The sequence below is a fragment of the Notothenia coriiceps genome, unplaced genomic scaffold, assembly GCF_000735185.1.
Source record: "Notothenia coriiceps isolate Sejong01 unplaced genomic scaffold, NC01 NC01_scaffold00031749, whole genome shotgun sequence".
Lineage (NCBI taxonomy): Eukaryota > Metazoa > Chordata > Actinopteri > Perciformes > Nototheniidae > Notothenia > Notothenia coriiceps.
Genome location: NW_011364450.1, coordinates 15050 through 29877, shown reverse-complemented (window position 1 = coordinate 29877; position 14828 = coordinate 15050). Strand labels below are relative to the sequence as shown.

At 39.7% G+C, this 14828-nt stretch overlaps 2 protein-coding genes across 2 annotated transcripts; both read right to left on the bottom strand.

The window, feature by feature from the left end:
* Window positions 1-1193: 1193 nt before the first annotated feature.
* On the bottom strand, window positions 1194-6933 carry LOC104960231 (uncharacterized). The gene is made up of 8 exons (XM_010788211.1): window positions 6823-6933; window positions 5886-5959; window positions 5506-5688; window positions 5284-5371; window positions 4808-4934; window positions 4090-4154; window positions 3883-3980; window positions 1194-3793 (listed from the first exon to the last, which is right to left on the bottom strand). Coding segments are annotated over exons 1-8 (696 nt in total). The 5' UTR covers window positions 6825-6933; the 3' UTR covers window positions 1194-3734.
* A 239-nt stretch (window positions 6934-7172) lies between these two features.
* On the bottom strand, window positions 7173-12629 carry LOC104960230 (four and a half LIM domains protein 2-like). Its single transcript, XM_010788210.1, has 6 exons — window positions 12541-12629; window positions 10790-10978; window positions 10027-10201; window positions 9554-9723; window positions 8797-8983; window positions 7173-7983 (listed from the first exon to the last, which is right to left on the bottom strand). Exons 2-6 carry the CDS (start codon window positions 10943-10945, stop codon window positions 7832-7834), a joined length of 840 nt encoding a protein of 279 aa, XP_010786512.1. The 5' UTR covers window positions 10946-10978; window positions 12541-12629; the 3' UTR covers window positions 7173-7831.
* Between the last annotated feature and the right edge of the window lie 2199 nt (window positions 12630-14828).

The following is a 14828-nucleotide window of genomic DNA, read 5'->3' as shown; positions in this document are numbered from 1 at the left end:
ATACGCGGATCGATGAGGCGCGGATGCGGAGCGTTTGTGTCGCGGCGGTGTGAGGTGCGATGCGGCTCAGTGCAAACAGCGTGGCGGGAGGAGGGATGCAGCCTGCAGCGATACTGAGCGTGCATGTGCGTGCGCGCGCGTGTGTGTTTTCCCCTCTACACACACACTGCTGTAGGCTTGACTGGTCCTAATGGGACTCCCAAAGCATAATTAAATAGTTAAAGTTCATGAAGTACTTCAGAATAAATTATGCAAGTCCATCTTCAACACTTAAAGACTTTACTCACCCCATTGGCACACATTCATGTTTGTTTTGTATTTGCAAAATGAAAAGCAATATACAATTGCCTTTTTATATCGTGTTTCTATTCCAAAAAAAGTGAATTGGATTATTTGTACATAGATACCAGTAAAGATATTAAACAAATTGGGGGAAATTGCCCACTAAATTAAAGGTCTCCTATCATGTAAAATGCACTTGTTTAATGTATATACATAAATATGTGTCCCTGGTGTGTCAGGGAATTCACAAAGTGTAAGAAAATAAAACCCTCTCTTTTCCTCCGTACCCAAATCTCTCAAAACGGGGCTACAACGGCGCTGATCACGATTTGCGTCCGGTATGACGTAATATCGGAAATGTGGGCTGGCTTTACGCCCACATCAGAAATGTTGCTATCAGAAACAATGTGAGATGTGTTTTGGACACAATATGGTCTTTGTTTACATTAGCATCGCTGACACTCAGAGCTAACCTGTACTGGAGAGAGTATGTGTAAAAAAGCAGGAAATAAAAGCATTTAGCTCACAACTCAGTGTGCCTGGTGCTTAAAAGAGGGCGGGGCCAGCAGAGAATCAGCCATTCTCTAACAGGGCTGAAATAGAGGGATATGAGGGTTGTCTAAAATGCATGATCCGTTTGGTATTTTGAGTAAAACACATGTTTTTTATATATCTGATACCCATAATATATGCCTAAAAATATCAAAGGAGATCTTTAAGGGAATACACTACACATGCTGTAACTTTATTTAACTCCTTTCCTTTTAACAATCGAGTGGAAGCGAAGAAAAACCGGAAATGCTTGGAAAATCTTCTTTGCATCAATTAACTTAATGTGAAGCATGATATTTAAGTAACGTCAAGCAAGCTAGCGAGTACAAAATGTTTAAAGAAGGAAACAGCACACAAAGTACATGCACATGCCCATTTATTGAAATTATAATTGAGAGTCTGTGCAATCATCACGATACGCGGGGTCTTACATGGATTTTCTCCTCACTACACACTTCTGTTTAAAAAGCTGCTTCACTCTTCTGGTACATTTGCACTTTAAAAGTAAACTAATACCACTTGCAGATACAATAGCAAGAGGACGACAACAAGTGAGAATACTGGAGGGAGGATGCTGCAGAGTTAAGCCACTAAAGTTTCCCACTATCGGTTTGTAAACTGATATACGACCAACTGACACGGGGAGAAGAGGAAGCAAAACATTATTTTAAACTGCAGTATAATTAACATTCCATACAAATAAGCCTTTCCTGCAAAGCAAACAATATCCAAAACAAAATCAAGTGCATCGATTTTGGACACTTGACAATTTTTAATACCACATACAGATACATTATGCATCAATGCTTAAATATATAGTGTTGAAATAAAAGTGACAACCCTTAACCGGACAGCTGCGTTGACCACTTCCTGTAAGAGTTTTGAAGCTAATCGTTTTAAAATGACTGTTACTGCTGCATCATTTCTGGGAGGAACTGTTACACCCAAATGAATCACTTTCTCTTTTCATTCATAAGAGCATTTTCTCCGCTCTACAATTTTTTGGATTAGGATTTTGCTGTCAGTTCAGTCGAGCTAAAAATTGAATGACTCAAGGCTGAACTGTCCATCAAATGTAACAGACTTTTTTTGACTTTGTGAGATATCCTGACAGTCAGAATAATTCTATAATACCCCACGAACAAGCAGAGGATAAAGAGGTACATTATTTCTACTGTCTCCACGGTTTGGGAGTAGTTAGGCCAACTGTGAGGGCACTCAAAGCATGATGGGAAAAACAAAAAAAGGTGAAGAGTGCTTCAAAAGCCACAATATTGATGACTGTTTTTGCAGCTTTCAACAAGTTTAATTCAAGACCCCTTTAGTACCACAAAGTTAACAATTTAATCTCCAATTCGAGATCAAAGTGTTAAAAATAAACATTTGCCAGACCATGATCTAGACAGTGTTAGCTACAAATAAAATACACTTTAAATACATTTAGATCATGTTTCCGAGTTAAATGGAATGATTAAAAAAGGAAATGGCACATTCTTAATTCATGTTTTTTTATCTAAACGACCAGCAGCATCAATGTTTCAAATGCAGAAATGTTGCCGCAGTAAACTTGTCTCTCATCTGAGCCCAATAAACTCATCAGATGGACAAACATGGGACGGTGGGTTTGGCGTGAGGCTAACTCTAAGTTCTCCTACTGAAAAAAAACACTGCAAGAGCAGGGAAAAACTGCTTGGTTGGCATGTTCAGAACACACGTTAACACTGCCTTCATCTTCACAGGGAATGACTTGTGCTGAAGGTGGCCGTTCTCCCTACATTTCAAAGAACTCCTAATCTGTTGTTGCGTGAGCTTGGGGTTTATTAGGCTGAACGGGAATGCAATAACATAACACTGAAGGGCTTTAAAACGTAGAGGAGACCCAATCTAGTTCTTTCATTAGCTTCTGACGCACTTGGCATTATTACTGATTCACTTTCTGGTAAACAAGACGAGAAAATTCATATTGCAGCAACAGAATGGATTCACCCTCTTCTGGTGACTTGTAAACATCTTTTAAGGTAATTTAGTGTTTCATCACTAGGCGTTTTTCTTCTGAAAAGGGCTTGTATTCTAATTATTGGACTAAAAGCAGCATAAACATGCAGCTTGCACAATCAAATAAAGGCATTTTTCTTACATTTTAGGGAGTCAAAATGAACACATTAGTCCGGGGAGTGTTAAGAAGGGCAACCTTTTGCAATGCAGAACGTAAGGAGATATCATTGGCACTTTTCTACCAAACAAACAGGGCTGCTGCGACCATCAGTGTAGACTTTGCATCGTGTAGACTTTTGCAGGGGAGGGGGAGATCCGCTCCACCCCTGCAGCCGGAAACACACAACCATCTGACTTCCCTTCACAGAGCCCTTCGTCTAAACAAATAATATTCCACGTCACTGTAACCACATTTCATTAGCACAAACAATTTCAATTCACCAACTCGATCTTCATACAACCAGGGAGGGAAACTAACACCAGCCAAAAGCAGGTGGACTTAATCCGGCTGGGGAGATCAACTCCACTTTAAACTCAAACTGGCGAGTGAAACAGCTGGGGGGTTTTCACTCAGCCAGTGTTCGTTGAGTTAGTTTCCTGCCCTGTGCACAACCCGTCTTTCAAATCGAGCAACGACAACACAGAAATAAAAAAAAAAGAAAATACCGCGAGCACCGGAACATCTACTCAATAAAATCCGTGTGAATTTTTACAAATTAACGCAAATAAATAGAGGACCGTACCTTTTGCATAACCACGAGTACAAAACCTAACAGTCAGTGGATGTACAATAAATGAGTGAATCTGAGAGGGGCGGGGCGGGGGGGGTGATGTGTTCGTGGATCTGTGGAAACCATGAACTAGTGTTAGGACGAGCCCCCTCTCCCTTCAGAGCACAACGTGCACTACTCCAGATCTTCCACGTCCTCCGTCATGGTGGTGCTGGTCTGTTCTGAAGTCACGCCTGGAAGGAAATATAATATAACATTAATATATTTTTCACAACATTAAAGCTAAAACATGGCTGCAGACCAGAAGGAAATCATTACGTACTTGATGCGTCGTCGTCATTATTAGGAGTCTTCTTCTCGATGTAACCATGACTCAGCAGTTTGGTCATGCTGACAGGGGGAGTTTTCTTCTCGTGATTCCTGCAGACGACCATAAAATGAGTGACTTCCCTAATGATAAATCAATTGAATCTAGGTAATTGTGAAGTCTAAATATATGCACTAAGATTTTTTTTTTTTATATACTCACGTTTTCTTGTATTTGCTGGTCACGATCAGACCACCCAACTCATCGGCAACTCCATCGGGAGACATCTGTGGATTCAATAGTTTCCCAGATTAATGCTTGTTTTTTTTATCACGCTTGCTTAAAAAACCTGAACGCAGCAGCCATTTTCGGATGAAGCAAATGATGAGTGGGAATATAATGTTAGATGCAAATTGTCATGCAATGGAAAAGGATTAAAGAAAGTGGAATGAAAAACCCCCGCTCAGACCCAACAGCAGCAGCCAACAAAATCATTGTTTATTCTCTCATTTCTCTCAAAACACTGAAATTAAAGAGAAACTATCCAAGAAGTCAATCTGACAGCTACTCTGTGAAACTGCATTTCATGTGTTACATCTTGATGAGGAAACCTCATTCAGTATCAACAGTTTTTACAACTTCCAAAAAATATGGAGGTTAGTAGTTTTCAGTTATACAAAAATAAGAACATGTATAAATGATTACTGGACCAATCAATGCATCACTCTCTACTTACCTGAAGCCTTTACACATTTCTCCACAAAGCTACCGCACAGGCAGAAAATGAAACCCAAATGAATTCAAACCAAAGAGCAATTGTGACGATGGAGCAAAAATGAAATAAGGGAAAGGTGGTGGTAAAAATGTGAAATTTTTAATTAAAAGGATGAAGACATCGACACGGTATAAATGTCTGGGATGACTAGTTTGGTTTATTCACCTGCTCTTTATCAGGGGAAAATCTATTGTCTTTTTCCCAATCGGAACCGTTATCAGTGCCAAATGGTGCAGCAAGAGGCTGCATGCCCGCCTTCATCTGGCTGTCGGGAGACGTTGCTTTGCTCCCGCTGTAAGCACAAAACCACGGTGACATACGATGTTACTGCTGGCCACTTAGCACATTATGGGATATGTTGGCTGTGGCCCGTACGCTTGGCTTTATGTGGCTTTTAGGAGGATCAAGGAGCATTTAGGAATGTTTGTTACCTTCACCAGTTTGATGGTAACAGACTTGGAGTGGTTAATCAATACTCTAATTTACTGAAGGATTTTTCCTTTACTTACTAAGTTTGATATTTGTTGAATAATTATTAAACACACATTGTTAATTGTTATGACACAAATCCATTGTTTCAACATGCAGATGCCTCTCCACGTTGTTATAGTTTGCTTATTCCTGCCTAAACAGTGACTCACTTCTTTGACCCATTGCTCCCGAAGAAGTTGGATGGATTGTAGCTCTTCTTGGGTAGATTATCATTGTCATTCTCATGACTCAGCAGTCCTGCAGAGGGAGAAACCACGTTTAAATTAAATGCTGACAGCCATTAGGCAATACGATGTGGTATCTCACCTTTAAAAGCACAATTTGATATTTCAATTGCAGTTAACACATTTTAATTTGAAAGAAACATTTACCTTTGTGTCCACCCCCCTTTGCGAGTTTGGTATAGTCCGAGTCTGAAGCAAAAATCCCGACCCTCCGCCCGCTGTTCCTCTCCTGAGGGGAGGTTTCATCGGCAGTCTGGGACAGACCTGGGATCTGGGATGTCGGCCCAGTGGCTCCAGTGGCACCCTCGGCCACAACCACAGTCTTAATTCCTGCAATGACATGAGAATTACATCTGTGGCTCCTATTATCAACAAATTCATCAAAGCAAACATCCACAGCTCAAATGCACTGCATAATCAGGGAGCAACATCTGCAATATAACTCAGCTAAAGTCAAAAGTGTTGAAAAATAGGTTTAAACATTTTAATTAAATTGGAGATTGAACCAGAAAACGTTATGCAATTACCTCCAGGCTTGGTCCTCCGGTGGTTGGGTACAGCAGCACTCATTTTATCAGTAGACATCTGAGGATCTGATGACCTAACACATGACAGATGCAAGGCCACACCCAACTAATGAGCAAACATTTGATATAAATGCAATCCTAAAAGAAAAGCTTTTAAAAATGAGAAAACATACAAAAAACTCAAAGCACCACTTGTAGCACCTAAAATGTCCTCTTTTAAAAATATGTCTTACATTTCTTTCCCCACCCATCGTTCTCCACAATGGACAGAGAGGGGCCTAAAGCCATTAAAAGGAGCTGAGACGTCTCAGATTGTTTTATTACGTAATAGATAGTATGTGTGCCGAATAAACCTTAAGTCAAAACTTTAATACAGAATAGCACATCGTGTTCAATAGGGATTGTAGCGTTAGCTGCTAGCATAGCCGTGTAAAATGATCGATTTATCTAATGGACTCTGGCCTTCTGCTCCCCATATGCATCTGAGCGGCCCATCTGCGCCTTTTCACCCAGATAGTAGCAGTTAGGATGATGTACATAATATTGTTAATCTTATTCGTGAAGGTAAAACTATTACAGACACCATCGACATACAAGGCATACAAAAATAGTACATTAAACATTTTTTTAAAGATTTGATTAAAAAAAGTGCATAGCGTTACATGCCAGCTAGCATAAAAATGTATGTTAACGCTACACAAAATGTGTTGTCTATATATAAAAGCACACAATATATAGCGAGTTTCTAAAAGTATGTTTTTCTATTGCATAGTTTTACTTAGCAATGTAGCTAACAAAGCCATGCTAATTTAGTTAGCCGCCTAGCTAGTTGCCGCAGTGGCTTTCCAGCACCAACCTCACTTTGAACTGCAACGATGCTAGCTTCTACGTATGCACATAACGATACTACTTGCAGATAATCAGACACATATCTTACATTATAAGTTGGTTTTCTTCCGTTGTTATTATTCAGCGGCTTCTTGCAATCAAATGCCGTTAGCTCCCTTGCAAAGACCTCACACACTTCCGGTGGCACCTGCTGCTGACTTCCTTTACGCTAAACAAAGATCGTGTATGTTCAACAAAATCTGACGTCATTTTGCAGACGATGGAGTTTGGCAAAGGGTGGAGTGCAGATCCCAAAAGGGGGAAGAGTGAGAGCTCTTTCTCATTTTCAGAGCTGTTTTTACACGAAGAGACGATATTTGGGTGTTTAGAGGCAATATACATAAACAGACATAATATTAACGATTAAAAAACTGCAAACATAGTCAATTTAATCCTTTATTTATGACTTACTAGCATTTAATACTTAAGATAGTATGGTGTATTAGTAAGTGTTAAACCAATGTCTATTAATTAATCGATTACCAACATTTATAAATGTATTATTGTCCAAACATGACAAAACAAAACAGATCTGAGCTAAATACATAATGGGTTCGATGCACATTTTCTATTGGGTTATGAAAAATATTGTTTCCATGAGAAGCTGCATTGCTAACAAACAAAAAGCATGAAAAAATTACATTCTAAAGGTCTTTATTATAATTTACAGTTGTAAACAGAATGTATTTAACTAGAATAAACAGTGTTAGAAACAGTATTAGTATTATTACATTAACTCATATAAATATATATTATATCATTGTCATCAGATGTGCAATGAAACAACTTAGCTAATAAATGCTGTAATATATATTTGAAAAATGTTTATATTAATGCTTCTTTCCAAAATAACATACACACATGTATTTCTTTGTAGAACATTGCTTTAAAATTAAAGCAGCATTCTTTGTAATGAAGACTTCAACTAATTCACATGAATCATCAGCGCATGCATAAAACACCTTAGCAGTACCGTGAGTTAATGTGTGAGAATTAATGATAGGCAAGGAGAGGCAGTGCCAAATTTGACAAAACTATTTTCCCGGCTTGGAAATGGCTCAGAAGTCTTTGACGCAGTCGGGGCAGAGGATTTCGTCTTTGCTTGTCTGGAAGCCTCGACCCACCAGAGACACGCAGCATCTTTTGCAGTTGAAGCAGTCGTTGTGCCACTGACGCTGCTCGAACGAGATGTACTTGCTGCCTCCGAGGCCTGAGATAAAAGCAACACCAAGGAGCCATGAGACACCAGCACAATGAACTTCACAGTCTCATGATCTCTGCTAACGTAATTATTATTGAATTGATGGTGATTGGAAACACAGTGGGAAGAATATCTTCTGGGAAAGGATACGTCTCTGTTAAAGGTGTACTATGGTTACTTAGTTCATTTGAAGTTCATATGATAATGCTTCATCTAATGAATCTAATGAGGTAACCTTGTTGTATTTTTCTTTCACCACGTCACATATTTCTATTCATCTTTAAAGGTTGAAACAACTTCTTAGTACATCAAATCTAAGTATTACATGATCAAATCTTAGAGGACTAAATGTGGTTCATTTAGCCATAACTCTTCGACCATATATATATATATATATATAATATTTATAGAATGTGTCTTTTGCCAGTTCCTTAACTCTAACAAATTGCTAAGTCACTGGAGGGTTTCATTTTTGATGATTTCTAAAGATTGTACCCTTTTTATGTAAACCTGTATCCATTTCTGAAGAGCAGCAACCACGTCAGTTTACTGAAATTAGATAGCAGTTTAGGGAGGATAAACTATCGTGTAAATCGGACAAAATTGTAATTGAATTGCTGAATGAATCAAAGATGTGGCTAAATGCCTACGTGGATAAGAAATCTGGACGATAATGGTCCAAAAGTTTAGATAAAAGTGAACAAACCTGACATTACACAGGCCGGTAACAATGGCACCATGATACATTTAGTAACAAGTGAAAATCTCTCTGTTGATGTAACTGATGATACATTAGAGCAGTTCAAAGGTTTCTTATTTTACCGCTGATCGGGGTGGTGCAGTAGGCACATTTCTTGGCGAACAGGTTGCAGAAGCAGTCGAGGCAGTAGGCGAAATCGTCCCGGGAGGTGAACCTCTGTCCGGCCAGCTGCTGCTTGCAGCCGATGCAGACGAAGCACTCCTTATGCCAGGGCTGGTCACGGTAATTCACTCCTCCGGTGGTGATTGGCTGTAAGAAATTAGTACATGACATGTACCATGTTTACCTAATGACATTTCAAAGGACTGTTTTGCACTTTCACATCAGAACAAATATTTTAAATTGGACATTTTAGAGCTCCAATGCATGACTATATCCATACTGCTGCGTCATGCATGACTGTTGCTGATGCCAGATGACTACCAGTTCCAGCTTTCAGCACAAAATTTCGTTCCTGCTCTGCCATCTGTTTCCTTCACATTCGAGTCTTATTTGCATTCAATGATAGCAAGCAGAGGAATGTGTCAGTTTGATGTAATTGTGCAGCCATAAAGTACATCAAGTTGTAATACACAACTCGAGAGAGGCATCATAGTGCTATCGTTGAGCTTGCATTTACTTAAGCTACCCAGGGGACTTGTAAGGTAAGACCCTGTTTAACTTTGGCCTTAATGCCTCTGAGGCCCAGTATTGATCTTGTTATCATCTCGGGGATGGAAGACATTCTCATTAGACCTCGCCCTAACCTCAGGAGCATTAGGCAGAAACAAACTCAGCCTCTCTTGACACAATGATGTGGATCACAGTGTGTATTTGTACCTTTTTGCAATGCACGCACTGCTTGGCATACTGCTTCTCATAGCAGGGCAGGCAGTAGTGGTTGGCCTCCTTCTGGATGAAGCTCCGGGTTCCCATTGGCTGCTGGCAACGGTTGCAGGTGAAGCAATTCTCGTGCCAACTGTTGCCCTTATGCTCCATCTTTTTGGAGCCTGTATAGCATTGGGGTGGGGGGATGAAGAAGAAAGGACTCTCATTATCCCACTGGAATTCTGGTCAGCTTTAACCAATTACAGCTACCGGTAATTGCAATGTCCTTATGTCATGTGAGCTCCTAAACTGCTGACCTAATAAAGAAAAAAGGCTTTGTACGGTAACATGGTTGACAACACATCTTGGAAGTGGTTGGATTTATGGGAGAACAAATATACACATGTTCATAGTATTTCAATCTCAATTTCTAAACTGGTTTCATTATAAAAAATAGCGACATAGAAGCAATAAGCTTCTCTCACCAGGCATGATGGTCTTTAGGCACTCGTGGCACTTGGAGGAGTACTCGTTGCTGAAGCACTCAATGCACATGGGGTTCTTGTCCTTGCTGGCAAAGGGCCGATCCACCAGAGAGCGGCTGCACTTGATGCAGAGGAAACAGTCGCCGTGCCAGTGTTGGTCCTTGTACGACAGATCCTGCACAGCCAATGAGAGGACAGGAAGTCTTTTAGGCTTTTGTATATTCTTGCATGGAAAAGTTCAACAACTGTAGTCTGAAAACGTGTACAAGTTGAGTCAAAAAGACGTGAAACTAAAAGAGTATTCATTATACAACCTGAACAGCATGCTGGTTAATATGTGATTCATTTTTTTTGTTGAGGTTATGTGATGAAAGCAAAACACTTTATTTGTGCATGAAGTTCCCACAAAAACTATTTTAAATGTAAAGAAATATTGGCAAACTTTCCCATCATACACGAATAAACCGACAATGAAATAAAGTGGTTTAACAAGCTATCAACGTTGACATGTGATGTATGTTGTGATGTCTTTTAAGATTATCTGCACATACAAATTGGAAGATATTGATGAGGAGTGCATGCTCGTGACTCGTATGTTCTGGTCCATGAAAACAACTGTAAAAGTAAATCATTAAAAAATACAGTAAAACTTCCCCATCCACAAGAAACAAGACCAACACAGGTACAAGTTCATACGTCATAAAGTCTTTGGGGATTTGGGTGGGGAAAATCAAAGAGTGATATGTTGAATAATGAGTATTACCTTGCTGGTGCAGCCAATGAGCTTCTGGCACACTTCACAGCTGCTGGAGAAAAGAGCCTCGTAGCACTCGACGCAGTACGGGTTCTCCACCTTCAGGATGTACTTCTGCCCGTACAGCGTCTTCTTACACTCTGTGCAGTTGTAGCTATCGGCCATGTTGACTGAAATCTGCTCTGTGAGTCTCCTCTCCTGCAAGATAAAGACATAACGGGGATGCAATCGCAGCCATCTAATTGGACATGTGGTCATCATGATGCCTTCATGACCACGTGACCAGGTGAAGGCCTTGAGAAGTTCTTGGAAACTTAAATGACATACAAGCAATTAGCCCAAGGAATGTCCCTGAATGTCACTGTAGAGTCAATATTGTGTTCTTTATTAATGGACGTAACGTGACCTCTAAATCCATTTGACTCAAACTAAGTCTTAATCAAGTCTGAGGAGGTCTTAATTTGCTTGGCTTCCTCTCAAATATTTACGCTGTTCCAGATCTAATAAAGAGATGTCTTCATTAAATCTTAGGCAAGATTTCAAACTCAATTTTTGGAGGAATTTCCACTGGAAGGTCTACGAAGAGGAACATCACGCTCTTCTGGGTCAGCATCTCTGTATAGTATGTGTATTCTCTCTCTGTCCTAAACGGCTTGATGGAGCTCCTGCCCCCCCCTCCCTATGAGCCCAGTGGCCGTCTGCGAGACACAGCGAAACCCAGCCCGAAACACACACACACCCGCAGCCTGGCTGGGAGTTTGTGTGTGTGCTCAGGCTGAGTTCCGCGGTGTCTCGCTGTCTCGCCGACCCCACACCAGTGAGCCAGCTCACAGTGTCCCGCCCTTCGCAGCAGCGAGCCTCGCAACGTCCCGCCGAGTGTGTGTGTGTGAGGAAGTCGGCGGATTGGTCCAAACGTAACGGCTCCGTGGACATAACGTAACGTCACTATACCCGAAATACGTCACTATACCCAGGAAGTAAAAAATGGGAAAAGAGAAATGTCCAACGAGGCGTTCTGGGGCAGCATAGACAGGTCTTTTCTGTGTTAGAGTTTTACTCGCTACAGGGTGTACTTTGAGGGTTTGTGACTCTGCAGACCGTTTACATGCAGAAAAAGCTACATAACACACAAGGGGACGGGTTTAACCAGGAAAGCATGACATGGGACCTTTAATATCCCACATTAGACCTCTATAAAACATTCTAAACTCTTGCACCCTTTCATATCCTTATCTAAACCTCCATCTTCTATAAATCCTCTAAATTCCCCTTGGTGTACTTTGCTATTATCAACATGTACCCTTCTTTTTTTCGCCATGTTTACACCACTTAAGCATTTACACCCTTTCTCTGTCATCCCTTGAAACGCCTTATACAGTAACTGCATTTTTTATGTATACCACTTCAACTGAGCAACTGGCTGTCAATTTAAGAATCTATTGAGCATCTGCCAGTTGTTTAGGCGACTTTTTCCCCCCCAACAACCTACAACTCAATAAAAAGCACAAGCTCCTCATCCACTTTGCTCAAATTAGTCAAATAATCTGGATTATATCCAGAAAATAATGAGAAATGTTGCAATACTGTGATTTGTTAGGAAAAGTGCAAAAGTGTCATATGAGGCTATCATTTTAGACACAAAAGTCATGAAGTGGGAATAAAATCAGACAAACTTAGAAAATAAGAAGCAGAAGAAACACAGAAAGGAAAGTGCAAAGAACAGGGTCTAAAATAGGAAGGTGGAAAAGAGGAAATGTTACCTGTCAGCGCTACAGAGTGTCAGAGGACGGGCCGTCTCTCAGTCTGAGTCCTGAATTGTCTGCTGAGCGCTGTCCTCCATCTGCCTTTTAAAATTACAGCACAATGTGACACAGTGGGGCAGGAAACTGGAGGCATGGTGTGACCAGAGTGGGACGGTCACTGTATTTTTAGAAAGCTATAAATTAAGGAGAAAATCCTGAAAACCCCCACAGAATAACGTGGAGCCTTTTGAACATGCAATCAAGATGAATGCCTCAGATCCTTTTCTAAAGATACTCTATTACAAGTAAACATCTCTAAAAGTATCAAAAATATCTTAATCTGTTCATTTGATATTGTGTAGTCTTTAGATATTCTGAAGATATATATTCATGTGAGGACAATTATAAAAAAAAAACAACAATAAAAAGGTCATGAAACTTTAAATGTGCTGTGTTTGTGATCACAAGACACATCGAGGGTCTGAGGAAACCAAACATCTACAGATTCATGCCAACTAAAGATACTTGATAAACACTGACTTATCTTTTAATATACACGCCGAGAAATAATATTGGAGTTGTGGTTGCTCAGTTTATGACTAAATTAGGCTGGTGAACAAGATAGGTATACATGTTGACCTAGAGCTGCATCTCTGTTATTGAACGTGACAGATCACAGCTATTCAGATTGATGACCTGAGATCGGATCAATATTTTATAAAAATTTGATCCATCTTGATTTGATAGCATTTCATTTTATTATATTTCACCGCGGACCCACTTTGACTCACTGTAATATTTATATATGGAAGAAGTCTCTTCGCACGCCTCTATAAAATCCAACAAGATAATTAGATAAAGCCTAAATTGGTTTTATAAATCGTAAAGGTATTTCCTCTTAGAACATGCCGGATTTGAACCCGGTGTTACAAGAACTGTTTATTCTAAAAGGGATAACATGACGGAGCTAAACAGCGGCCACTTGTCAGTCCTTAGCCTAATTTCTTCAACTCAGAGTACCGACTGTAATCTGTTCATGTGTGGCTCCCTTGACGTGCTGCTTTTATTCATTTATAGTTTTTGTAGAATTAGATTCTCTGCTGGTTTTATTTAAGCGAACACAACATTTGATTTAATGTATTATAGGCCTTGAACATCAGTAAATGTAATAGTAGAGCGGCTGTAATGAGAAGGTTAAACCGGTTAAACCCCTGTACAGTTTGTACAGGAACTTAAAAAAACTTTGTAATAATAGAAAAAGAAGGGGCTTTAACTCAGGCCTGTGAAAGCAGAACTTTCAGTTCAGGTCAGGTAAATCCTCACAATGGCGTGTTTTGTACAAGCCTAATGATAATGTAAACAACTCTCCATTAATTGAATTTTCCTGACTTCATTTAAAGGACAAATTCTCCTCAACAAAAACACTTTGCTGAGTTGAAATACAGCATTGTGTACGGCAGAGGTTCCCAACCTGGGGGGGCACCAAAGATCGCAGGGGGGGGCGCCAGGCCTCAGATGATTTGAGGCCAAATATCATATTTAGACTTTTTTTTTGTAGTATATAATTGTAACGCAATACATGATTGTCACTAAAAGCCTTGTCTCTACATTACAATAACATATACAAAATAATTGATTAATTAATTTGAATAAAAATTCAAGTTAGTAGCTATTAAAAGGCATAAAAAGACAGCAATGTATAATTCTTTCTTTTATAGAAATGTTTCTTCTGCCCGTGAAGTGTCCAAAACAGGCTTGTCTGGATAAGCGCATTTTTAAAACATAGTCATTGTCCATGCCGGTTTCAGTTGGATTATTTGTCACAGTTGCTCCGATCAGATCGGTCTCCTCCATTTTGTAGATTATTTACAACTTTTGAATCCACATAAACACATCGGCAAAATCCGGTTTACTTTGAGCATGTGTTTTAAACAGTTTTAAACAGTTTAATCCCTTTGTGAATTGTTTCCACTTGCGCCGTCCTTTAATTTCTTCATACAGCGGCAATCCAAATGAATTAATCCTGAGTCCAATAACCATCAAAGTCACTCCAATAGTGCTCCTTAATTACGCTTTCATCCTCCTTTAACAAAATACTTCACATTCATCCTGTTTGTGACAGTAGTTGTAGCATTTTTGAGACTTTGAATTATTTAATAGAATTGTCTTTATTTGGCACTGACTTTGGCTATATTAGAAAGGGGTCTAACTGAGTCAGTAGAATGTTTAATGATTGGGATGAAAAAGGCCTTCATTCATTGCATTTATCTTCATTATCGGGGCTAAATGGCAGCCTCATGTTTTAA